This window comes from Acomys russatus, chromosome 24, assembly GCF_903995435.1.
Source record: "Acomys russatus chromosome 24, mAcoRus1.1, whole genome shotgun sequence".
In the NCBI taxonomy this organism is placed as follows: Eukaryota; Metazoa; Chordata; class Mammalia; order Rodentia; family Muridae; genus Acomys; species Acomys russatus.
In genome coordinates, this window is record NC_067160.1 from 35472351 (window position 1) to 35499611 (window position 27261).

General features: G+C 44.9%; 1 protein-coding gene across 1 annotated transcript in view; it reads right to left on the minus strand.

Annotated features, from left to right (window-relative positions):
• The window catches only part of Kif5c (kinesin family member 5C), a 148933-nt gene that overhangs the window by 76994 nt on the left and 44678 nt on the right, over positions 1-27261 (minus strand). Inside the window, exons 2-7 of the mRNA XM_051166227.1 lie at positions 23581-23671; positions 15271-15344; positions 8380-8484; positions 3972-4020; positions 3644-3699; positions 2818-2905 (exon numbers count right to left, since the gene is read on the minus strand). Coding sequence (XP_051022184.1) covers positions 2818-2905; positions 3644-3699; positions 3972-4020; positions 8380-8484; positions 15271-15344; positions 23581-23671 — 463 coding nt within the window. The remainder of the gene's footprint in view (positions 1-2817; positions 2906-3643; positions 3700-3971; positions 4021-8379; positions 8485-15270; positions 15345-23580; positions 23672-27261) is intronic.

Genomic DNA, 27261 nt, shown 5'->3' on the forward strand with positions numbered 1-27261 from the left:
TCCTCTTTAAAGAAGAAAAACAATAATAAGACAAAATTTCACTCATTCTAGAGATGACAGATTTAGAATGTCTTCAAGTAACAAGGGAATAACCTCACACTCTGGTTGAGCATTTTAAGCTAGGAGATGCTCAGGGTCTGGCGGAAGCCCTATGTCCCTGCTCTACTCTCACCCACCAAGACGCTCTCACTGCTTCCTCGCCTGTGGAAACCTTCGGACTTTTTCACATGGCAGTACCTGATCCGGTTCGTCCTATTCACACGTGCAGCCTGGGCTTTCCAGGACTGCCATAGGCTTCCGTCAAGGAAGATGGAGACACACACCTCCATAAACACACAGAGGCCTCACAGATGGAATGTGCTTCTTTAGGTCAGGGTGCCCGGGGAAATGCTTCCTTTTCCACCAGAGCCCGGCGAGTGTCATGTTCACCTTTCACCGTCCCTCAAAAAGCATCTTACCACACTGTTCCTAAAAAACGCTCTGCATGTCTCTTTTTAAAAAGTCACAAATCTAGCGGTATTGCATGTTACAAAATCAACATGTGGGAGCACTTATGTGCCTATATATTACTAACAATTCCTGGCCTGGAAACATTAAGAAAATAGTCTATTTACAATAGCGATTGAAAGGATAAAATATGAATAAGCTTAAAGAAAATGACAGATTTTTAGACAAAAAGCTACAAACTGTTGCTTAAACGATATCAAAGCAGATAAATATGAATGGAAACATAACCATTCATTCATTAAAAGACTAAATAGTGGTAAGGTGTCAAAATCGGGGCTGAAGACACGGCTTGAAAAGGTAAAGCTTTGCTATATAAGCACGAGAATTGGAGTTTGGACGCCAAGAAGCCACGTAAAAGCTGGGCAGGTATGGCAGCTCCCTGTAATCCTCGTGCTGGGAGGCAGGGACAGGAGGAGGCCCGGAGCTAGCTGGCCAGCTAGTCCAGCTGAACGGGTAAGTTCTGCGTCAGTGAGAGACGCTGCCTCAATAAAATGAAAATGTCAAGATCTAGCCAAAGAGATGTCCAACATCAACTTCAGGCCTAAATACACACACACACACACACACACGCACACACGCACACGCGCACACACACACACACACACACACACACGCACACGGACCTGCCCACATGTGATCCTGCTTACATATACCACACATGCATACACATTAAAAAAAAAAAAGATGTAAATAATAGCCAAATTAATCTATGCAATACAACTGTATCAAAATCTCAATGGTATTTTCAACAGAAATAGAGAAAAAAATCTATCCTAAAAATTTTAAATTCTACAGAACCTCACAGCATCCTGAGTAGTCAAGCTGATCATGAAAATTGAAATAGGAGCTGGGGAGACGGCACGGCCCCCACAGCACCTGCTTCAAAGGCTTGAGCTGGGGAAGGTCTCGGGTCTCAGCTGGGGAAGATGGAGCACTGTGGAGACACGTGGTGAAATGTTGCCCACAATGCAAATGGACTTTGAACAAAGGGGCACAGTTAAATATACTTTCCACACTAAAACAGAAGCCGGAGCTGGTGAGATGACTCAATGGGGAAAGATATTCGCTGTCAAGCCTGACATCCGAGTTCAATTTCCAGGGCTCACATATTGGGGAGCACCCACTCCCAAAAGTTGTTCTCTAACTTCTACATGCACATTTACACACACACACACACACACACACACACACACACACACACACACACACACACACACAAATAATGTGTAAACAAAAACAAAACCCTGACAGAATGATAAGAGCACTAGCACCAAGCTAGACACTCCCCTCTGAAGCTGGCAGCCGATTCTGGTACACCATGAATAATTAATTCATGACTAACAGCTTAGGAAACACAGGGAGAAGTTTTCTTGTGTGCATGCGAGTTTCAGGCAGGACAGAGAGAAGCAGTGTTTCCTACCCCGTACCCAAGCCTAGGTCAGCTCTGAAAACTGCCACGTGCATTGGGTGTCATCTGACAAGCCACGAGGTAGAGAAGAGGCTAAGAATTTCCGTTCTCAGTCCCAGAGCTGGCACCCCATCCACCGAGGAGCCTTAGACCAGCTCTTAGAAGAGTCAAGCAGTGGTCAACTACTGCTTGACCCTCTTCTATACAGTGACTCCCTCCCTCACTTGGCGGCAGGTTCACCTGGGGCAGCTACCAGGCTTAGAGAGTTCTCCTGACCATTGGTGAAGCATGCCTCGCTAGCTTCAGCAGCACATGACATCTTCCTCAGCATCCGATCCCAGAACATCAACGCACTGCCCTGCGCTGCACACACGTCCTCCTCTCCTGATTTCTTTTTTCTCCTCATAACTAGAAAGGCTCAGTTCCTTCAGCTTTCTGTGAATTTACACTTCTTTGTCCACATCGATCTGCAAAAAGATGGTGCTGGTCTCTTTAAGGAGCCCCTGCTGCTCTCACAAGTGAAGCTCCCTAAGACGTGACCGATGTGCAGAAGCACTGTTAGCTTCTGTGAGCGTGAGCAGAGACACTGCTGTTACTCCCTCTTGGCTCTTATTCTTCTTCTACAGAGGTAGAACGCCAACAGTTTTTCCTTGTGCTTGACACAAATTTGTTAGCTTTGAGTTTCTTTTTAAGCACTGCATCAGAACCCAAGGAGTCTCAACTAACACTTCGAGACCTCAGAGTGCTGCGGACACTCACACTGCGCATGGGCCAGAGTCTGTCTGCTCATGGCCCACTGCTGCCTTCCCAAATGCCATGAATGCCCCATCACTCAGCCGTCCTGCGCAGAGGGCGGATATTGGTACTCCACGTGACAGCACAGACATCGTCACTTCACTTACTTGTCACAGCCACATGTCTGTTTGCTTTGCCCTCGTCTATCACATCCATGACCTCCTCGGGGCTCGACACAAACCTCTCGGTGCACCCCTGCAAGAGTCAAAAGCAGGTCAGGCTGGCCACCACCACCGTTGAAGAGCAACAGCATTTCAAAGCAGCTAAACATTTTTTTTCTAAAGGTACAGATAAATGGAGAGGCCGAGATGCTGACCAACAGTGTCTCCACCTTGCCTGGGGCTTGGATTCTACATTAAAGAGAAGCAGGAGCTAGCCCTGGGAAAACGATGTAAAACTGGAGGAAGCTCTTTTAAAGCTCATGTTCATACCCTAAAGCAATGCTTTCAGTAGGCAGAAATTAAAAGAAGAAAATCTAGGAGAGGAGAAGAAATGAGGAAGGTACTTCCTCACCTTAAATCATTATTTACCATTTCAGCCATCAGTAGAGTAGACGTGATGCTACAATAGACTCCCGCAAGGTACAAAGCATAAACCATTGCATTCAATCCCAAAACCTCTTTTGAAATGAACAATACTAAATAGTAATATTTACATAAGGGTTTTCATAAAGAGGGCTGGATATACTAGCTCATAGCATATACATGAAGATCTGGATTACATCCCCAGCGCCAAAAACTAATAAAAATAATTTACATACAGGAAAGCTACAGTTGAAGATGCCCAATGTTGATTTTGTAGCCACATTCATGTTACAGATAAGGCTCAGAGTTAAGTATGCCTTCGGATATTCTCTATAGCACCTCATATAATAAATATTTGGATGGTGACGGCAGACAAGTAGCAGCAGCATCATCCCAAGTCTTCTCATACCTTTACATAGGGCACTCTGTTTTTATCTTCATGGACAGCCAAGTTGGTCTTGGACACTGTAGTGACAAAAAATGATGGCATGCAAAGAAGAAAAGAAAGGTTAAAAACCCTGTGTTACAAGAGGAATAGCAATGGTTAAAAAAAGATAGGCAAGCCTAATCTTTTCACAGCTCACAAATTTAAGCTGTGGGTGAGAAAAGCACATGGCCTGAAGGCAAACATCACTCTAAATTTCCATCAGCAGTCCACGCAGAAGCACCCTAACTCATCCCAACCCGCCTGGACTTCAGTCACAGAGCAAACACAGCCGCATTCAGGTGGAACTTACCGTCCAGCAAGTCCCTTATTTTGTCCAAGTAGATCTCAAAATAGGATACCTAGTTAAAGACAAATTGAAATTGGAATAGAAGTGTCACATCACATTTCAAAAACATCACTATTAAACTGATGACAACTTCTGCTGTGGTTGAAAAGAGGAGATACCAAATAAAAGGTCAGAGTCGTGAACATAGAGTTCAGCCAATCCTCACGTGTTGGTCCTACTTGGTCACTGTGATTTGCGCATCTGTCAAGCATGGACCACTCTCTAGCTCCGCACTTTTGGATCCTCTGGTCTCCATTCAGGTGTTCCTTATGTCACGTGCTAGATAGCCTCTTATAAGAGGATCCAAGTTCTGCCCCAGCCTAATACAAAGCGAATGTCCATGTGTGGGAACAGCGTCCAGAGAAAGTATCCTAAACAGGTGATGTTCAAATTTCTTGTCAGATCCATGGGAACACAGCTTACACGTTAACATGAAGGAAAGGCTAAGGATGCTTGGAACTACAGGAGCTCAGAAAGATTCCTTGGAGAGCACTGATGAAGGTACCATGCTTGGAGTCTGTGAAGGCTTGAACAATGTGGTTTAATATAGATGACTGGCCAGCTGTGGTGGCTTGTTCCTATAATCCCAGACCAGAAGGCTGAGTGAGAAGATTGCCATGAATCTAAGGCCAACCAGGGCTACACAATGATACTCTTTCTCAAAAACCAGAGCCAAACAAAAGATGGTTTGACTGTGGAAGGAAAAGGATGGCTTCAAAAAATTATTCTCAAGCTTTAGTCCAACTCCACTTTTATCAATATCAGCTACAGAACCACAGAGCCCTGAAAATGACTCCAACTCTACTGGACCAGAGTCTCAGACACCGGAACCCAGAAGTGGGCATCCAAATTCTCAGGTGAGTCGTCTGATAGCTGAAGTAATGAGATGCTTTAAACTAAGAATGAGTTCTGAGAAATTTAATGTACACATAGCCTCAATTTCCTGATCTGGCAAATGAAGTCATTAGACTTTAAGAAGTGAAAAAGCACACCGTTTACATCCAACTCTTTCCTCCCAGATACATTTTCCCTCATAGTCATTAGCATCTCTGAAGTGGACAAAAAGAAAACTATAGTCGTGGTGTACATGATAACATTAAACAGCAGGCCACATATATGGCAGCAGTCCCATAAGATCATATCGCCTAGTGAGATTGTTGCATAAGTTATCCATGATGCTTACAGAATTACAAATCTGTCTTACAACAAACTTCTCAGGATATGCCCCATCATTAGGCCAGCCATAAGTGTGGCTATACACTTACAAAATTGGGCTGTGTCTGCCCAGGTGAGAAACTTCAGGACTGGACCAACTCTGCCTCTGATTTGGGGACCGTGAAGACACCTCTATTCCAGCTCAGCCCTGGCTTGTTAGCTTTTGGGTGCTGCCCTCTGGAACCACCCACCTTCCCAGTTCCAGGCAGCTTTGCGATCCCTGTTTTGAAATCTACAAGCAGTAGCTGGGCATCCTGGCACCTGCTCCTGGGCACCTGCACCTCTAACAGCACCTGTCTATTCACCCGGCAAACTCCTCATTCCATCTCTCTGGACACCTACCTGACATTCAGAAGTGTCTCCTCCCATGTCTTTGTTTTTGTTAGTTTGTTCTGAGCATCTAGTTTTTCCTCTGGGGCTTGAAGCCAGGGCCTCATGTATGCAAGGCCTCACTACCACTGAGCTATACTGCCAGCCTTTAACCATTCTCTGTAATCTTGTAAGTTGCCGCACTCCCCTCTGTCCAGTCCCCAGAGCCCAATTTTGGCCATGTCTAACTAGGCTCTTCCAGTAGCCAGCCTCACTCTGGTGCCAATCTATTCGAATTCATGATTGTCTGACTGCCATTAAGCTCTTCCAGTACCTCTGAGACTTTTTAAAATGTTTTTTATACATGCATACAATACATTTTGGTCATATTCACCTCTCAACTTTGGAGATCCTAAACATGTGATTTTATGTCCACAAAGTACATCTAAAAAGTAGTCATGAGCCAGGCACTGCCAAGCCTAGCAATTAAAGTCCTGTTCCTGTTTAATACAAGTTAAACACAGAATTCTGATTTGCTAATTTCAGTTTCTGTGAGGTGTCAAAATTCATTGTGCTATTTCAAATGCTTTGTGAGACCAAGCAGAAGGAAAAACAATAGCATGATCAGAAATAACGTTCAAAACCTGTGTGGGATGCATTAAGGAGTAGATTTTCAATATTGCCTGAATCGGGCCTCTTTCGGATTAGCCTTTCTGTCAGCATGTAAGTTCAGAATGCAGAGTTCACACAGCTCACTTGTCCGCTTACAATTCTTAGTAATAGAAAAGCGAATTCAACAATGAAATGCACCATGGGAGCCTGTGCTGTAGGATTTAACTCTAGAGCCTGAGGGAATATTCTTCCCCCCCCCCCCCCGCCCCAACCATCTCACGCCAGCACCATTCTTAATCATAATAAGATTCTGACACAAGACACTATTTCCAGGGCAGTAATTGGTTTAACATCTTACTCAGGATTATCGCTTAAGACCGCTACAGTGGTTTAAAGTGTGTCAGGGTAAACAGCCTTAAAGAAGCACTAAGCTTCTAAATCTTGATCCCATCAAAGCAACAAGCTCTGTACTCTGTACGGAAGCCTGGCCAGGTTGGGAGAAACAAGCTTTCAGCGACGAAGAGACACGTGGTGTGTGGAGTGTAATTCATCACTGGGCAAACAGCAATGTCGTTTTAAAGTGTAAATTTAGGAACAGTTTGTTGTAGAAAAAATCAGGAGAGGGCTAGCGTTTATGATTGCTACATTTATTTATTTTGTGTGGCTGTGAGCCCTGCGCACAGGCAGAGAACAATTTGTGGGAGTCAGTTCTCTTCTTTCACGTGTGGTGCTCAGGGACCAAGCTTGGCTTGTCAGGCTTGGCGGCAAATGCCTTTATCCACTGAGCCATCTCGCCAGCCCAGAAAGAAGCCTAATATACTGAAAAAGGTACCAAGTAGCAGTTGGTGCTGGAGTCTGTTTGTAGCTTGGACTATCTGTGTCTGAACTTCAGCTCCCTCATTACTAGCCCACAGGGTCGTGTGCACTAAGGGGCAAGCCTTCAGGACAGTCTCTCCACTCACCTACTCAGCCTTCTTAGAACAGTCTCTCTGCCACCTGCTGTGACCCCACTAGTGACAAAGATGGAGAAGCAGACACTGTGTGCATCTGGGAACACCGAAGCAGCGCAGGGATTGCCCTAGGCTGGCCAGTCATCCCCTTCCCAGGAGAAGGCAGGACTGGAAATATGAGAACATTCAAGGGGGGACTGCTGTGCTACCCAAGACCCTCACCCCCAAAACAGAGAGAGTAGTCTAGAATCAAAGAGGCAAGTAAAAGTGGGGGAGAGAGTGGGGATACAAGGTATAGTTTGTTGGGGAGGGTGGAAATTTTAAGGACGATGACTACAATTTGGAGAATATACTAAACTCTGCAAAATTATGGTTTTAACAGGTGAATTTAATGTCATATGAATTCTCTCTCTCTTTGTCTCTCTCTCTCTGTGTCTCTGTGTCTCTGTCTCTCTCTCTCTCTGTCTCTGTCTCTTGCTCTCTCTCTCTCTCTATTTAAAACCAAAGGAAACACCAGGGCAGGAATTCCTTGATCTCCACAGCCTGTCCCATGCTGGCCATAGTCACTACCTTACGACGCGCCTCTCTGTTTAAACAAGTAGCCTTCTCGAATTTACAAAGAAGTTCAAATTTTATGATTCAATAGAAACAATAATAAAGTAGCGGTCTCCCTCTCAATTCAAATTTAAGCAAGATTAGTGTCTCCGGGTTAAAATAAAAATAATAACAGAGAGGAAGAGAGAAAAGGCAGGAGCACCCCCTTCCAAGCCTTCTCGGAGGAGGACGAAGGTGTCATGACCCAGGGGAGGGGTGTACACTCCCTTTGAGAGCCACCTTCTTCAAGGCAGCATTTGAACTTGAAACGAGTTTAGCACTGGTCAAAAAAGTCATGTCCAAGTTTATTTGGCCACATAATACTTTTCTCCCTCAGCTTCTCTATTGGTAAGACAAAGGATTGTGTCCCATGGAACTCACATTGGGAACCGCTGTCCTAACCCACACACAGACATATTCCTCAACTATTTTCAGAAATGCTTAGGGAGAAGGGGGAATCCAGGAGGAAGCTGACTCCATCCTGGGGCTTGTACTTTCTTTAGATTCCTGTTTCCAGCAAACCACTCCAAAAGCTTGGCACCGACCTAAATCATTAAGTGTGGGGTCTGCTGCCCACAGAATGACACTTGAATTAAAAGAAACCCTCTTGTATATCTGTATAATAGGAGGAAGACTTAAAAGTATGACTTGGGGTCCAGTGTCCTGTCTTGTTCTTAGTCAGAAGCACTTACCTTGATATGAAACTCCAGGTTCTCATCCATGGAATAGATGTGATCAAAAATGTCATGTGCAATCCTCGGTATAATACCCATAAGCTGAGGGTCATGCAGCTTCCCCTGTGAGCGAAAAATACAAACACAGACAGTCAATAGAGTGTTGGGGAGGAACAGGAGCCTTCCATTTTCAAATAATGTCATTTAATCTGTAAAATCCAAGTTGACTTTGTGAGTCATGTTTTGCTTGGGTCCTGTACTACAAACAGAAGTTTCTAGAACGACTGGTGGGGGAGGTTATAAATAGACACTGGTCCTGGCTCAACCCAGGGCTTATGAAGCAGAACCTACAAAACACAAAGCAACCACACACAGGCTGTTGGCTCCCTGCAGATCTCCCTTTATATCCGGCAGACCGCTGGCTATCCTGGCTGGGGGAAGAGGGCGCCATCTCTCCTCCTGGGCAAATCTACACACACAGCAGTGAAAGAATGAAAAGGAAGGAGGTTGGAGAGGGAGTGAGGGTACTTTAGTTTAATTTGTACTATTTAGAAAATGAAACAAGTCCAGATAAGCTAATCCCAAATTAAACCCCATTGGGAACATATAAGTTTAATCATTGTTCAAATTTTCCTAAAATTCTCACTCTCAAAGTACCCTTTTCAGGATCATTTTACAGACTGGCCAAGAAAATCTATTCCATTGATCTCTCTTTGAAATCTATACTTCTTGGCCTGAATTGTTCTAAATATTTTTTTTTTACTCCTTTTAATACTTAAACTTACTTAAAAGATATTCTCATATTTCTTTTTACCACTTTTATTCAATTTACCTATCAGGAAGAGGGAAAAATACCCTCTTTGAACATTATTAAATACACTCTTAATGTCCAGACTTTCTCTTCCCACCTATGAAGGCTCTCAAGAGATGTCATGAGTATGGAGATGTGGGGAGCCCTGGGATCCCTCATTATTAGAGGGGATGGGAGAGACAGTATCCTACAATTCCTTCTAAAGGGATCCAGAAGCATTTAAAGCCAAGGCCACAGAATCTTCTCTTAATCCCAGACAAATGAATAGTCAAGTCCTCTTCCATATGTTAGACAACCTGTCTGCCATGAACACAGCCTGTAGGTCTACAATGATGGTCTCCCTGAATAAGTTTTAGACTTCTGGGAAGTTATAACCCTCTAGAAATAATAACCCCAAAGCCAGTTTTCTCCTCAGTCCATGGAGATGCCCAAAAACCTTTACAAATTCGGCCCAGACACCTGGTCCACATCTGCCCAGTACCTTGAAAGCCAACTTTGTTTTCCTCCATTAATCCCCCTTTCCCTTCGGGTCTTCATCACACAGTGTCCTCCTAAAAGTAACTTCCATGTCAACATTTGAGTTTTCAAGAGCAAAAGCCCACATGGACAGAGGTGTTAAAGACATGCTACCAAGCACTTGGTGCCACGATTTCTTGGTATGTCTGCCTCCTGACTTCCTACTCTATTACAGGCACTGGGAACGCAGAATTCAGATATGCCTGGCTACTCTCATATCCTGCTATTCCGGCATGCTGGCCTCGTCTATCGAGAACAAGAAATCAGATGGTGTCTTTACACTGCGTTTTAGACACACTAAAAATAGGGTTGACCTTACACTCAGGAGACTTAGCAAAGTACTGTCTGCATAAAATTAGTGCAGAGCTTGAGTTTGACAGAGTACAAAAGGTGTTCACTGGCACAGGAAGGAGGACTCACTACATGTTAGCACTGTAACACTCAGCTCCCAACAGGCCCTCACTAAGCTGGGGTGGGACTCCCTTGACCTAAGAAGAATAAGACAACACTCTACTCTAGGCTGCTACCTCATGTTATGTTAGGAAACCAGCACCAAGTAACTGAGATTCAGAGCTTCAGATCTTGATCACACGTAAATCACATAGGCCATCTCAAATGTGAACAAGACAGACCACGGCCATGTACTCTACCCCAGAGACTATTGGCAGAAAAGAGCCCCGTGATAAAAAAGACAGTTTTTCTCCCAGTTAACTGTCACTGCCCCATTCCAGTAACGAAAAGTCTTTTCTACCCAACCCTGCAGGGCTCTGGAATGATCCATGATAACACTTAGGCTTCTTCTCAGTGGTCCGCACCCAGAAGAATAACTGGTAATCTGAAAGTCATGTATAATTGACTCAAATATGTTTTTCTAGATGGTTTTTTTTCCAACAGATCATTTTTTTATTGATTCCTGACTTAAAATTAGCCTTCCAAAATAACCTAGGGCAAGGAGTATGCTATTAAATAGTGTATGTATGTGGTATGACAAACGTACATGTATACGTGGGATATATGTGTGGTGCATGAGGGGCTACAATATATGTGAGATGTGTGTCTATTTGTTGTGAGGCAGTGTGAAGAGAGATTTATAATGTGTATGTATCTGTCTAAGGGTATATGTATATGTGTGTGGCACATATATGTGAAGAACGTCTGAAAGGTACATGTTCTGTCTGTGTAGTGTATATGGAATGTGTGTGTGTGGCACATATATACAAACATGTAGAGCTTCCCTGCAGAAGTGCGGCGTGTCTGTGCCTATACAATGTATTTTTCAGAGACGCACGTGATATATGTGGACTACCTGTGCGTTACATATATGGAAAATATATGTAAGACATATATGGAATGTCTGTCTCGGTGTGTGTGTGTGTGTGTGTGTGTGTGTGTGTGTGTGTGTGTGTATGTGTAGATCTTACTGCGTCCCAGCTAACTGATTCCAGATGAAGCATACATGCACAGACATAATGTGGCCACCAGGCCATGAAAATAAGTGAATTCAGCAAATGTAAAAGTACTTCCAGCTAAGATAGTAGACATGGCTTCCTCAGGAGCCCCTAGAGTGTGCAGGGTGGTTGAGATCTAGGCTGGGCAGAGGCTGTGGGCTGCAGGAGTGAGCGAGCAGCACCTAAAACAGGAACTGAGAAGAGGCATGCCCTGTCAGAGATTGCCAAGGTACAGTGTCACTCAGGAAGAAGAGAGGCACAGTGCAGAGGGGCGAGCTGCTGTCTATTGCTCCTCCAAGGGAGCAAATAGGACAAACACTTTACAGCTGTGCTCTGTATGACTCTGCAGAAACTTTTCCAACTGAGCACAGCCTTCCAGGAGCAGGTACAGAAAGAGAAGCAAGACGTGCTCCACTGGCCATTCAACAGGACTCTCTTTGTTCTCTGCCAGTGGCCTCCTTGACTTCCACAAATTCCCCAAATACTGTAGATGGCAAAGCAAGAAGCCGGCAGCATGTGAGCACCATGCAGTCTTCATTTTGTTCAGAATCATTAGGCAGATTTGTAAGGTGGCTTGAAAGGCTACACCATTCCTATAGCCTTCAGATTTCCCTCTAAATAGAAAAAAAAAAAATCACAAGGTGTCTCCAGCATCCTGAAGAGGACCACTAAGTGCCTGGACCAAAGAACATCCCTTCCAAGCATCGCATCACACCAAAGCAATGAGACAAATTCCGACCTCAACCTGTCTACAGCCAGCAGCCTAACATCCTCTCTACCAACCTGCATATTCTGATAAGTCCACCTAGTATCATGATGCCTATCATCCTTGGGACCAATACTGCCCGCTGAGTCCTAGTTTACCTTAACTCCTTTAGCTGCAGCGTCATGAGAAGCTAATCTTTCCAGTTTTATGGAGGATTATGTGTTGTTCTCTTTAACAGATGATAAAGGAAATATGGCTGGATGCCTGACCCAAAATTGGGGAATTAAAAAAGAAGGCTTTAAAATACGGCAGTCTGCTCACTTGGGATCTAACATCCCTTGTGAATGCATTGAAAGATCATTGTGTGCGATTCTGAATGTATAAAATCCTCCTGTTAGGAAACACAACCCCTGCAGAACATTTCTTATTTAATTGCATTCCAGGGTCTTAAATATCTGTTTGCTACAGTGTATAGCTTTAGCTTTCAGCAACCCACTTCCTCTGACTTCCACTTAGCAAAGCTCTACCTCCTTGTAGCTCACCAGTGCCCACAGAGAAGTGGGGTCCAGCATGGGGCTGTGTGACACGGACAAGACTGAGCCAACTCCTTCCTGCTGCAGGCAAAAGTCACAACAGAAGCAACCCATGACAACTGACAAGCACGCATAGGTGACAGAATCTGGGGAACCCAGATGAGACCAGTGTGGAATCCAGCTCCTCTCAGGTCCCTCCAGAGTGTGCTCAAAGACAGGCGAGTTGAATTTACACCGAACGCACCAAAGGCTAAGGAGCCTCTAACTTTACAAAGTGTCACCACAGCAGCACAGAACTAACACACATCTTCGCCATCACCTATGCCCACCCACTCTGCTACAAAGCCTTCCTCTATGTGGCAGTCTCTCTCAATGTCTACAATCTTTAAGTTTCTGACATCTAGCAAATATTCCACTCGATGATAAATTAATTTCTCAGTGATAAGTTTCTCGATGGTAAATTAATCCCAAAGCTCAGAACTCACTCTTCTAAGCATCCCCTAATAGTTTGAGGATTTAAAATAGTAAAGGGTCTTTCTTTCATGTTGTGTGCACCTTACCAATTTTCTAAAACGTAAAAGTGGATGGGTTCCCTCTTGAGATCTCAAATGAACCTGCTCTCTCCCCTTCCCCTCTTCGTCCACTCCGTCAGTCCTCCCATCCTCCATCTTCAGAAAAACTGACTCTGGGAAAATAAACAACTGCAACTTTGCTCGTGCCTGCGAGATCAAGGGCCCTTAAGAGAGAGAAAGATGGGGCCCAAAGTAGGGCATGGAGACCCCAAGGCCAGGTCTTCTGGAATGTACTGCTTGGGGTGTGAGGTGTGGAGACCCTGGCTAATGTAGCACACGTGCTGGGCAACAGTCCTGACGGAGACAAGATGGCCAATGGGACTCTAACCTGCATGGTCTCCAAACCACCTTGTCTTCTGCAAAATGGGCAAATGAAAGCCAACAGCGCAGAAATGAGATTCCCCAGCATCCCACCCCACACTCAAATCAGGGCACAGAACATCAGAGCTCTAAAGATTTTAGTCCCGTGCCTTTGAAATAGCCTCTTCAATAGGAATGATTCATGAGCTAAGCCTAGTCTGCGGCAGCCAGCTCGGTGCTGTTCCCAGGAGGGATTCATAAATGAAAACCCTTAGCTTGAAGGATTAAGGATTCTTCCTCCCCTGCTGCTGCTGAGCCGAGCTCTCCAGACCTGCTCTGTGGTACTGTTTCATATAACAAGCGTCCTCTCTTCTCCTCACCTGTCAGGCAGGCAGCCTTTAGAGCAGTGGTTCTCACCCTTCCTAACGCTGCGACCCTTTAATGCAGCTCCTCATGTTGCGGTGATCACCCTCCCAACCATAAGATTATCTTCGTTGCTGCTTCATAACTGTAATTTTACTACTGTTATGAATCATAATGTAAATATATGATATGCAGGATATCTGATATGCGACCCTCAAAGAGGTCTTGACCCACAGGTTGAGAACCACTACTTTAGACAAATTATCCAATATGAGAGGTCTTCAGGAGTTCGTGGTTAAAAAACAGAAAAGGAGGCAATGAAGAGTTCCTGTTCGGAAGACAGACTGAGGCCACAAAGCTCCTCAAAGTATGATGGGGCTGTCCCTGACAGTGCTTACACAGGTCTGGGTGTGCCTCACCAGTTCACATGAGAAGGGGCACATAGGTTCCTAGTCACTCTGGTTGTGAGCGAAGTGCACTGAGGGCTCTGGGAGAAGCCAGCCCCCCAACACATGTGGGAGCAAACACTTTATGGGGCCTTTCTCAATGACAGCTAATATTAATATCTGTTAACAGAAAGATGGACTTAGGCACAGAGCAAAGTTCGAGGGCAAAGTGTTTGCTTAGGGAGCCTAAGTCTCTGGGGTCAAGCCAAGCAATAAAAATAAGGAAAAGAAAAAAGTCACAAAGATAAAGAAGACAATGAAGGTCTCTGATCTAGAAAACTGCAGTTTCTGCTATCCTCACAGTCACCCAGTGCTGCAAAAGCTTCAGTGTTTAATCTAAGATGAAAAAACCAGAATCATGGGAAAAAATAGAATTGTGTGAACTCATCCCATTTTTAAAATTGCCAGCAATTAAATCTGTGTGTGTGTGTGTGTGTGTGTGTGTGTGTGTGTGTAGAGAGAGAGAGAGAGAGAGATCATGCCAGTCAAAAGTGTATCTGTTGGTTCAATTTGGTCTAAAACCCAACCTCTTTAAGTGTCTGACCTACAGGGTTTTGCTTTGTTTTGTTTTGTTTTTAATTTATTCTAAGGAGCCTGGCTTCCTTGGAGGCTCTCCACAGCAAATGACTTTTGCAACAGGTCCTGTTAGTTAGGGTGAACAAACTGCAGTCTGTAAGGAGCCACATCACTGATTACCTACTGATGACAGTGGTGGCAGTAGCAGCAGGGTGTGTGAGTGTGTGTGTGTGTGTGTGTTTGTGTGTGTGTCTGTGTGTGTACATGTATTGTGTGTGTGTGTGTGTGTGTCTATGAATGTCTCTGTGTGTCTGTGTCTGTGTGAGTGTGTATGTGTGTCTATGTCTGTGTGTTTGTGTCTGTGTGTGTGTGCAAGCGTGCATGCTGTCTGTGCGTGTGTGTGTGTGCACGCATGCGCACGTGTTATGCTGGAGATCTAATCCAAGGCCTCCTGCAAGCTAAGCAAGCTCTTTGCCACTAACCTATACCCCCATATCTGACTATTTTTGAAAAAAATGTATTGTTTCAATTGGACAGAGGGATCAAAGGTTTTTTAAAACTACGTACTTGAGGCTTTATTGCTGCTATTTTAAAAATCTCCAAGGACAGAACAGTTTGGGTAAACCTAACCATCACTGCTGTTACATGCATCTCAAGCTTTGCTGAAAGCACCTCAGACATGGACAGTACAAACTTACCTCCATGGTATGGGTTTTTCCTGATGAAGTCTGCCCGTATGCAAAAATTGTTCCATTATAACCCTCAAGGACATCTGCAAGCATGAAATAGATTAAAATTAAGTCATGACTTTGATCTTACACTGGTATTGGTTGTATGAGTTAAAGTTGCAGTTTCCAAATGGCTCAACTCATTCTTCTTACACAAAGAAAGTGTGCCAACTGCATGTGCTTTTTAAGTATGATTGTGAAATAAGAACAGAAATGAGCGCCTGCTGTCCCCCAACAATAAAGGGACTCCCATTTCCCCAGCCCGCATGACTGAACGGGAAGAGCCATTTTTAGCTACTTGAAGCTTTCATCTCTATGTTGTCGCTCAAGACCACTGGGGAGGGAAAGCAGGTCTTGTCACCTTCAATCTGGATCCTTCAGGACATTTCCCATGAAGGCCTCACCAGAGTCCCATCATCAGAACAGACTAGAACCAGGGGAGGGAAAGGCAGCACGCTGCAGATCGAGTTCCAGAGACAACCCAACCACCCTGGAAATCAGCAGGGCCTGACTTAAATTTAATGCCTGTGATTTTTCACTGCCTTGCTAGCGAGATGGCCTGGGCCTATCCACACCAGGAATATCTCGTAATTACATAATAAGCACACTGTGAAAGCCCACAGGCATGGCAGGCTGGCTTCCGTTTCACCCAGGGGTGCAGGGATGTGTGCAGGTGGGGGCTGCTTCATGTTGCGGAGCGGGAGACCGTCGGGGGGATTCCTTCAAAGCAGCAGAGGTGATTAAAACATATTCCCTCCTGCCTTCCACTCAGCTATACAACCATCACAGAAAGGGAAACAATGCATAATTAATATCCTTGACCCACCATTCTACACCAAGGGAGGAATTCTTAATGCGGTTGGCGGCCAGGGCAGTGAGAGGTGCCCTGTACGGGGATGCTATTTGGGGCCATGTGAGAAAGTCAACTCCACCTATTTCAGATTCGGACGGTCCCCTCTCTGAATCTTATTATGCTGGCTTGTTGTGGTTGTTGTTCGGTAGGTTTTCAAAAGAGAGGGGAGGGGGGCAATGAGAATACATATTTAACTAATCTGAGATCGTAGGAGTATGACTTGGGATCAGAGAAGAAAGGAATTTCTTTCAGGGAGCTAAAAACAGGAAACAAGAAATAAGTAAGATTAAAAGAAAAAAAGTCCTAACAGCCCTTAGGAGCTTGTATCAAGCTGTCTGTGGGGAATTCTCGCATATATCGGTCTTCCAGAAATGGGTTTCCAGAAGTGGTTTCCCTGGTAACAGCAGAAAGAAGAGAAAAGGAAAAAAAAAAAAAAAAAAAAACACCTGAAGAAGTAAGTCAGGGTTAGGGTTAGAGGTTTACGCTTCAGTTCCATGAAAATGTCAACTCTCAGAGAAAAGTTCCTCTGGGGCTGGTGACGGAGCCAGGATGGTGTGTCTCCACACTACCACAAACATGTACTTTGAGGAACCCAAAGAAAGAGGTTCCATCCTTCAGTCGTGCTTTTGAAGTTCAGCACTCACAACACAAACAACTGCAGGCAACTAGAAGGAAAAGCAACAATGCAACAGAAGTGTTTATTTATTAGACACTAAAACATCTCTGCTCAGCCAGATGTGGGGCAGGCCTTTGATCTCAGCACTTGGGGAGGCAGAGGCGGTCAGATCTCTGAATTCGAGGCCAGCCTGGACTACAAATGGAGTCTGGGATAGCCAAGGCTACACAGAGAAACCCTGTCTCAGAAAAAAAAAAAAAAGAGAATCTGTTCTCAAACTGAAGAGTCTGTCTTACTTCACTCTCACATGTATGTAGAATCCGTTGGCTCCTGACTTTTTTTCTCAAGTGTGGCAACCTGCTCTCTACAGTAGTGACATGCAGTGTCTGAGGCGGTTCTGTACAACCCATGACACCATCAAGGAAACTGACTCCAAGGCCTAAATCCAACCCACACTACTTCCTCTGGCAGAGAGAAGGAGGCTGGCATCTCTACGAAGCCTCTGGGCCACCCTCGCCAAGCACAATACATAGTTTTACCAACTAGGTGCTTTCTATTCCCCGTTCTCCTGTGTTTATGCACTGGGTCACAGCATCAAGTCTTGGGTGGGTTGGTAGAGTATTTCTCTAGTGGACACAGGCACTGGCTTCAGCATTCAGTGCCCCGTGATTGAGGAGTGATGGTACAAACCTATAATCCAGTTCTGATGAAATGGAAGCAGAGGATCAGAGCGTAATCCTTAGCACCATGAGAGTTTGAGGATAGCCTGAGCTAAATGAGAGCCCATTAAAAAAGAAAGAAAGAGAGAGAGAGAGAAAGAAAGAAAAAGAGCATGCCCTGAGTGACATTGGTTCATTTTGGGCTGAGGTCCTGAGAGGCATGAAGGACTGTACTCAGAGAAAGCCCTTTCTCTTTATTATGTCAACACTGAACATAATTTTTTTTTAAGAGAGAACTCATAAAACCCACTGAAGCAAACTCTGATTGGCCTTTAAAGTACCTAGAATCATCTTACAATTAATTAATACATTTTTTGAAAACATCCTGGGTCAAAACTGAATGCAGCTGATGTTGCCCTCTCTCGACTCAATTCCGAACTAAAAGATGATTTTTAAGATGAGGTCCTTTCAACTCAGGGCTGTCTGCTTTCTCGGGTTTGAGCGGTGTGTCTGCTTAGTCAATCTATGTTTTATGTTGGGTGGAGGGCACAGGCAAGAGAAAGCCATGGGTGAACAGTACAGTTCTGGGGCTGGAAGGGGAGCCAGGACAGAATCTGGCGAGAGAAGACTCGTGCACTGGCTTACACTGGGCCCACATACGGCCTCCTGGGCCTGACTGTGGCTCCTAACTAAAAGGCCCAGAAACAGACGCTCTCATCGCCGCGGACGGCTGACAGTTCCTGGGCTGAGAAGCGTACTCGCTTTAGTCTCTGTCGAGTAGAGTAACTGTTTCCACATGCTGGCCATGGTCTTCCAGACAGAACATTTCCTTGTGATGGTGTCTGGCATGGTGTGATCTCAACTCACCCTCTGCAGAAGCTTAAGCAAGCATCCTAAGGTCTGCTCACAACTGAATACAGGTGTGGGGGGAGCAAGACTGGCCCTTTGCTAAGAACGAACCTGGGGACAGCTCATCCCACCTACGCATTTCCAGGTAAAATGATGGCATTTCGGGGGGCACTGGGGTTTCTAACAACAGAGAAAGAAGGATGCTCAGTTTGGGATCCCAAGTCTCCTGTCAGCAAACCAAACAATTCAAGCCAGCCATGACTGTGGAATGACGATCCAAGCAGCACCAATGGCCACAAAAAGACACCTTCTTTGCAGTAAATGGCTGGCAGTTCCTGGACCAAGAAACACATTTGCTTTAGTTTCTGCACTCTGGCCAGACTGTCTGCAGGACACCACATCCAAGCAAAAGGAACACTGCATTTCAGAATGGAAGCCCACCCCATGACTGAGCAGCACAAGGCCCGGGGACCACAGCGGCTGTCCTTTCTCCTCTCCTCTCCTCTCACACTCATTCCAGCCCTGACCTTGTGGCCTGTTAGCTAATAGTCCATATGGCCTGATTGAAAAAGAACAAGTGATAAAATAATTACCTGGTGACTGTGCGTGTTTAAATCATCACTGTGGACCCATCAGAAAGGAAAATCAAGGTAATTCAGAACAGAGTCAGAGAGCACAGGTCTCAAGCCCCAGACCCACCGTTCTTCTAGATTTGGCCAAAGCATCAGATGTTTCTCTGAGCCTCAGATTCCCCTTTAATATGGTGGGAATAGTAATCTTTTCACGCCTCGTAAACTGAAGCTTCAAGACGCAACATCTAAAGTGCTTAAGAGCAGACATAATACAGAGCAAACAAAATAATGAAATACATCTGAGTATACACCTTCCTAGGCTCCAAGCTTTTTCACTCTGCCCACACTGCCTACAGGATAAAGTCCAGCACGTCCACCAGAGGATGCAGACTGCCCTTGACAACCTTATTTCCCACAATATACTTGACACCTTACACCACTCCCTCTGAACTACCCAAGCATGCCACACCATGTGTCCCTGATGCCACTGCAGGTCACACTGCTGCTGCAGCTCCACTATTATCTATAGTCTCCATGGCCCAATATTTCCAAGAAGCTTTCCTTAATTCTCCATTGCCTCCCCTCACCACCAAAATTGTCACAAGGTGGCACTCCGCTGTGCTGTCCTGGCATTGTACCCACACCTTCTTAACCTAACATTTGTGTGCATGGTAATGGTATAAGCACCTACCTCTTCTATAGTGAGAGCTCCTAACAGGCAGTCTTACATGTTTTGGTGACTGCAGTCCCTGGCAGTGCTTATCACATAGCAAGCACTTAATATTACCCATATAAATAAATAACTGTAGCTTAGAGAAATCAAAACTGGGAAAATAAAAGATCACCTTCTCTAGCATTTGGACAGTCCACATTCAATTGCTTTGGAAGGCGAAGGTCCAGCGCAGCTTCTGCTGGCTGGGATATGGTTACCAGGGCCTCAATAATAACATCCTGTAACCATGGGAGTTTAATGCCTAGGCACCCACACGAGCCTATTTACTGTGATTATGGTCACAAGCCTTACAACCTCTTCCCACAGAAATGGAGATACCTACATGCTCTTTCAGCCAACATTTTGAAAAACACAACAAAGATGGGAGTATGGGACATGTCAGGACTCCGCAATCACAAATAGATCCTTGGGCTCCTTAAGGGTCTAAGTAGACTAGGGAGCCCGTGACAGCAGCATGAGTCAGCAGACTATGATGGTCTTCAGATTCACTTGATTCACATCTCAGTTTCTAGAGGAAAAGGGGCTCACTGGACCCTGTCCCAACCCTAACTTAGGCAGGGCACTTAAGACAAGAGAGCAGCCAGCTATGCTCCCTTGTGTACTCTGAGAAGGTCTTGCTTATATATGTATGCTTTACCTTGATGATGCAGAAAGGAAAGACATTTCCTCTCACAGTGGATTTGGGGGTTACTTTAAAAAATTCAGCCAGATATCTGTAGAGTCCAGGAAGGCAGAAAGGGCCCATGAAAAGGAGAGGTGAAGAGGTCTTAAGAGGAAGAAGTGGATACAAGAAAAATATATATAAATAAAATATGAAGGGAAGAGGACACAGGGATTTAACGTTTTGCACAGGGATGAAGACAGAAAATGAAAAGAGAGGAGGTAGGCTAATCAAAACTAAGGTTGTGCAAAGAACCTCAAAGGAAACCTACTACTTGATAAATTTATTTAAAAATAAAATTAAATATGCACACACACATTCACTCACTCACTCACTCACATACACAAACACACACACAAGAGTTACATAGGTACCCTGCATGAGTGGACAATGATCCCTATAAAAGACACAGATTTCATTATTAAATAAAATCTCAGTACCAAGAATGAGATATCGCACTACAAGTCACTGGTCAGGGAGGCTCTGAGGTTCCCCCAAACAATTCAGGGGTGCCATTGTTCTTGGTTATACAGCACAACTAGGTGATGAGACCTCACTCCTGAAGACACCAACACATCACTTGTGCTACATAGAGAAATCAGCTGCAACTGAGCTGGAAGCTTCCTCCCTGCTAGCTAGCTTGATAGTGCCAGAAGATGCTACGAAGGCCACTGAGGGGAAAATGGCATCAACAGTATGCCTGTAGCCTCCATGCTACAAAAGCACCCTGTCAGGTAAAACTCACCCTCCAGTAAATAGTGGTGTGAAGGTTCTAATGGTAGCCAACTGGTTTTGGCTTGGTTTTGAGGCCTACTTCATAGGAAAGAATATAGGCCTGATACTGTAAATTTAGGCCCTGACTCTGTCCACAGGGAGGAACATGCTATTATTGTTTTTACTAAACAGTCATGTTATCAAACTGCCTTGTAAATATTATGCCCTCAATCTTGGCTTCTCTCTTCAGTAGTCAACAGCTAATGTAGAGACTCACAGATGAAAGTACTGAGAGTAAGTGCGAGGTAAGTGCTCAGCCTTCAATAGGATAGCTTACTCCCACATCCGCCAAGGCTCAGAAAACAACATGGAGAGGCAGAAAAGAGTTGGGGGACCAGGACTGCTATAAAATGCTGTCTTCAGGACATGATGTGGCCGTTACACCCATAATCTCACTGCAGCTATGAGATGAGTTAACATTCCAACAAACATCACTAATTAAACTCAGTGTCCAGAGAAAAGGGGGGGGGGGGCATGAAGTAGTGAGGGAGACACGCTGGAGGTACACGGGGTGAGTGGGTGGGAAGAAGGGAGGAGTTTTGGATTTCTCGGTAGAGTGAAAGGAAAGAGTTAGGGGTACAAATAATCAAGGTGTATTGTTACATGTATGAAAAGAATAAATAAACAATAGTCTATTTTTTAAAGGTTTAACAAATGTTCAATCAGGCCTTTGCCACCCTAACAATTTCTTTTCAACGGAGAATAAGGTTTTCCTCATTGCTACCAAACTAATACATTCACATTATAGCCCTAGTGCCCTAGAGATGTCTGTTTATCATGTGCTGAGCCCTGTCCTTCCAAATGGTTTTCTTTGTAGATCCATCCTCTACATGGGGTAGCAAGTCACCTAGAGTTAGGACTTATCTTCACAGAGACTGCTTCTTTTTAATTTATGTTTTAGTTTATACATTTTACACACACACACAAAGGGTACACATTAATGAGAATGAGAGTGTCTATTTCTGACACTGCAAACTAAGAAAATCTAAACGCTGAAAGAGACCACACACTAGTGAATTAAAAACTCATAGACGGTTACCGTTGTTTGTTAATCACAGCTTTTTCTAATGGAGTGCATCCATTTCTAATTACGTTGGCACAGAGGTAGCTGCATATATTTAAATGGCCTTCGTGCTTAGCACAGCATGTGGTAAACACTGTTTGCTTCTGATAATGAACTTGGGGGGGAGAAAAGGATGGAAATTCTAGCATGTGTGATTAATCTTACTTTAATTTAAAAAAAAAAAAAAAAAAAAGTGTACAAGCTCGGGGAAGGCAGGCCTGAATAGGAGCAAGCCAAGGAAGACATACTTCCCAAAGAGAAAACACTCAAAGAGAAGCAAGGGGGCAAGAAGCAAGAAGAAGGGGGCAAAAGACAAAAGCCACCACCCACCCCTGGAGGCCAAAACTGTTCATGCAGAACAGCCCTATTTTTTCTTGTCCGTTTTCTATAATAGTCTCACTGAGAAGACCTTCAAAATTAATTGATGTCTGTGATAGGGATGTGAATACACATCCATCTCAGCAAGGAACATTGCATGCTGACGCGAATCTCCCACGCAGGTGTCCGAGGTCAGAATTAATCTAACAGATGTACCAGGGCTGAATCTCATGAATTTCAAATAGGTTAGTCAGCTCAGCTTCTGAAAACAACAGATCTAAGGCAGCGTGGTGCTTCTGTCTTTTAAATCCACAGCTGCCTGTAAGGGCGGCGGTATCAGGACCTTTGGGCACATGAGTGCCACAGCATTCCAATCTGAAGGTGAGGATTTGATGGTGAGATGCAAGAGGGCAGGAGACACCCCTCAGCTCTGTCCAGATGGCAGGCCCTGCCACCGCATGCTGCAACCTGCTCCTGCTTTGAAAGGGCAAGAGAGAGCAATGTGCAAATTGCTTCATCGCCCTGCTGTTCTTTTGACACAAATCCTCCAGGGCCAAGGCCAGACCGAGCAAAAAGAACTGATTTCTCTGAGACACAGAGGCAAGAAGAGCTCGAGGCTACCTGTTTAGAAGACCGAATGTGGTAGGATGGTTGAAAGTGGCTTAGATGAAATTAAAGTCAGGGAAGGCGGTTGGGCACGGGTGGCCACTGTACCTCATGACACTGTCGAATATCCCCTGAGGGCAAGAGCCACCTTTCACCTGTAAGACTCTATCCTCAGAGTTACTAGCAAAAGAAACAAGCATTTCCTGCTTCAAAGGCAAGAGGAGCACTCTACCTGCAGTCTCCTTAGACCATGACAGAAACAGTTACCACCTTGCTTTTCAGCTTTTAGGTAATAGAATACCAACCCCCAAACAGGTAGGAGAAAGGGGGGGGGGGGGGGGAGAGGAGAGAGAGAGAGAGAGAGAGAGAGAGAGAGAGAGAGAGAGAGAGAACAAACTCGGAGGCTGAATAACATGACTGACATCACAGCAAGTAAGGGCCAGGGCCAAGGCAGCAATTTAGTGTTTCCAATTAACAGGTCTCTGCTTCCCGTCGAGGCGCATTGATTGCCAGGCTGCAAGTGTGGCTTAACGTTTTCATTAGTGGAAGCCCAGGAAGAAGCAAAGTGGCACTTACCTTTGACAATCTGCTTTGCACAGGCATTGTAGACCTGCTCTTGGGTTGTGTTGGGCGGCAGCACTCTGTCAAAGACATACGGCTTCCCTTGCTGAAAGCAGATGAAAGAAAGGGGTGGAGAAAACACATTAGGGGTTTAGGCCTAAAGAGCACTAATAGTAGCAGTTAGACCGCAGGCAACTCAATCGCCAACCCACTCTCTAAGGCAGTCCTTTCCCTCACCATGGCCCCTTACAGCACGAGCCATGTGTACACTGCAGGTACAGGTGATGGACGGCAAGGACCTGGATGCACAAATTTTTAAGTGTGGGACACTTTCCTGGATGAGAAGATGGACAGTGCATCCCTTTGAATACATTTACTGAGGATTTGCTCTGGACGAGATGCAGATGTGTGAAGTGGTCCATCAAGTGGAGCTGATAGGCCACAGGCAAGAATGTAGACATAGGAAAATACAATGTGCCCAGGTATGGAGTAAGGTGACAGAGATGCCAGAGCTGGTAAGGAAGGTTTGACCAGTTCAGAGGATCACGAGACATTCAGAAAGATGAAATGGTGTGGAAGAACATTCTAGGCATGGAAGGAGTAGATGGCAAAGGGTCTGGTGTACTCAGGAAACAAGAGGGTACCACAAGCCATGGCTAGCAGGGAATCAGGAGCCAGCTCAGGCAGGGTCCTGCAGGCCAAATAAGCGAACAAACAGAACCTGCCCGTATTGTAGTTACTGGAGAAATTACATGATCAGATTTAAGGAGCCATTCTCAGTACACAGACAGCACTGCTACCATCGCACAGAATCCAGTTTCCTTGCTGTACAGAAGCAATGTCTAAATCAGAGTGAGGCTCCCAAAACAAAGGAGCCCTCCTATGCAATAAAATGAGAGATTTGGAGGAGGATTGTTGTCCAGGAGTTTGGTTGGCAGTTATATATGTAAAATTCAAAGAAATCACCTGCTGCCCCGTTGCTTACTGTTCAATAGGACTGGTGGGTATCTCAGTGCCAGGCACAGCGCTGAGCACTGGGGGAGAGCACACGGGTCCAAACCACAGCTTCCTCGGCCAACAGTGCCCAGGCAAGTCGGCACCTCAGCATTCACAGCCTGACCCCCAAATCACAACAAGAAGGGCAGAGGACAAGAGAGGAGAGACGAGGGCTAAAAACCACGCCTCCTATGAGTCAAGGTCAGAGGCACTCCTTGAGGAGACAACTGCTCTCCAGGGCTCCCAGAACAAGACAAGTTGCGTCCTATAACCTTCCTACAAGGAAGCACAAAGCCGTCAGCCGGGCTTCTGGTTACTCACTCCTCACCACAGGCCCAGGCAACTGGAGGGGAAATCCTAGCTTTGGGCCTGTGTTTGAGTTTTTAGTCTTTGGAAACAGAGTTGAGCTAGCCAGGTAAACACGTGACTTCTAATTTGACCTTAGAAAAATGGAGAATTTTTAGAAAACAGAAAGAAGAGGGGAGGAGAAAAGCTCGGCTTTATACACAGGGGCAGAAGTACAGTCATTCCGATAGAAATTATAAAAGGGGGATCATTTTCTTACTTTAAAAAAATCCTATTTCCTTTAAATAATTTATTTACTACTTTACTATGTGCATTGGTGTTTTGCCTGCATGTATGTATATGTGAGGATGATGATCCCCTGGGATTAAAGTTATAGATAGTTGTGAGCTGCCATGTGGATGCTGGGCATTGAACCTGGACTCTCTGAAAGAGCCGTCAGTGCTCTTAACTGCGAGCCATCTCTCCAGCCCACCATTCGTTTTTATGATTTATTCAGTTTTGTAATCTTTAGTTAATTAACCATGTATTTATTTGATTGAATAACAAAAAACCCTCCTCACCAAAATCCTCATAAAGCTGTCTTACTAGCTCTATCCATTTTCACAGTCAATCAAATATCAGGGGCTGGAGAGACTCAGTTTGGTTATGAGTCAGCAGGACTCCTACAGAGTACCCAAGTTCAGTTCCCAACACCCATGCACTTACAGTTGCAAGTGCCTGCAAGTCCAGCTTCCTGGGATCCAAAGATCTTCTTCTGGCCTCTTTAGGCACCAGTATTCATTAATGCATAGCCACACACGCATACACAAACACATAAATACAATTTAAAATGGCAAAAAAAATCTTGTAAAAAAAAAAATCAACCAATACCAGGAGAGTAAAAAGTGAAAGTAAACATTTACAGAGGACTCAGGGTATATCTGAGTGGCAGAGCTCTTACCCAGCACCCATGAGGCCCTGGGGTCCATCTCATGCACTAAAAACCAGGAGAATATCCACTGACTCCTCAGGAGACTTCAAGCAAATTTACTGTTCCTGCAAACCTAGAGAGAGCAGCAGTGCAGACTGTGTTGTCCCCAGCTCACCCTCCTGTCAGTTTTAGAGAAAGCGTATTTTACGCAGCAGGAAAGGTGACCTATTGGAATATGCTGTACAGTGCAGACAGAGAGGATGCCCCGGGCTTGCTTCCAGTTGAAATGCTTGCTGTCACACAGTATATTTTCCTTTAGGAGAGGTAGAAGAATTCATCATTCCCCCTTGAAATTAATATAATTATCAACTGACAAACAATCTGATACTTTTACAAGACCCAAGGCGACTGCCTTCAAGAGTTTATGGCTGGATTGACACTGAAAAAAGATAAAACTCTGAAAATAATTTGTTACAGGACTCATCTTGTCAGAACTAGCACATCAGCTAAAAATGTAAGCATGTCAGGTCCTTCATGCGCTCAGATACTTACACAGCCTTTTGTTTTTAAATGAACCTTAAAGTATTAAAAGAGAGAGAGATTAGTGTTGTTGAACACTTTCAGAGAGCTGACTTGTATCAACTCTATATACAGTTGCCTCTTCTTGCCCTTTCCTCTCTTCTTTTCACCCCTCTCTTTCCTCCCCACACCCCCACCCACATGTTTTAATAGTAAGAATACCTGGAAAATTCTGATCAAAACAGGAACAAAGATCTTTCCTGCCCCAGCACTCCTAAGAAGACAAGAGTCTACTGCTTCTGCTGCAGCGATGGCTGAGGCTCTGTAGGCAGGCAATGGATCCACCTGTTCTATCATTCTCAACTACAAGACAAAATTCAAATACCATGGCTGTGTAGGTACCGGACACTGGCACTTGACCCGGATGGAGCCACCAGTCGCCAGCCTCTGAAGACAGGTTCCCTCCCAGGTGGCCTCTCAGCACATGGCCTCTCATCCTCGGTGACCACACATGCCAGTGCCCTCTGCTAGCATGTCTTTCAGGTGGAGTACTGGCCTAGAGCTCTTGGTTGTGCTCTTGGCTTTTAGGAAGTTTAAATGACTATTTCAGCCTTCATCTAATGTTCAGGTTCAGATGCCAACTACAGAGTTCCACCTCTGTGGGTGGCCCTTAGTCACCCAAACTTAACTAGCCAAAAGAGAACCATCACACTGTCCATAGTTGAGGATCCCAGCAATCACCTAGATCCTCACACTGCACACCTAGGGCTCAGTGTGTATCAGATCCCCATCTGGGATACATCCCAACATTATCAGTTCTTAGTATCTACACCACACAATTCTATCCATCAACCTCTTACACAAAACAGCCAAAGCGCCCTAGCCAGGCACCCTGCTGTTCTTCTACCCTGATAACCCTCCCTTCCCCTTAGAATTCTTAGTTCAAACCTGCATCCGGCTACCTC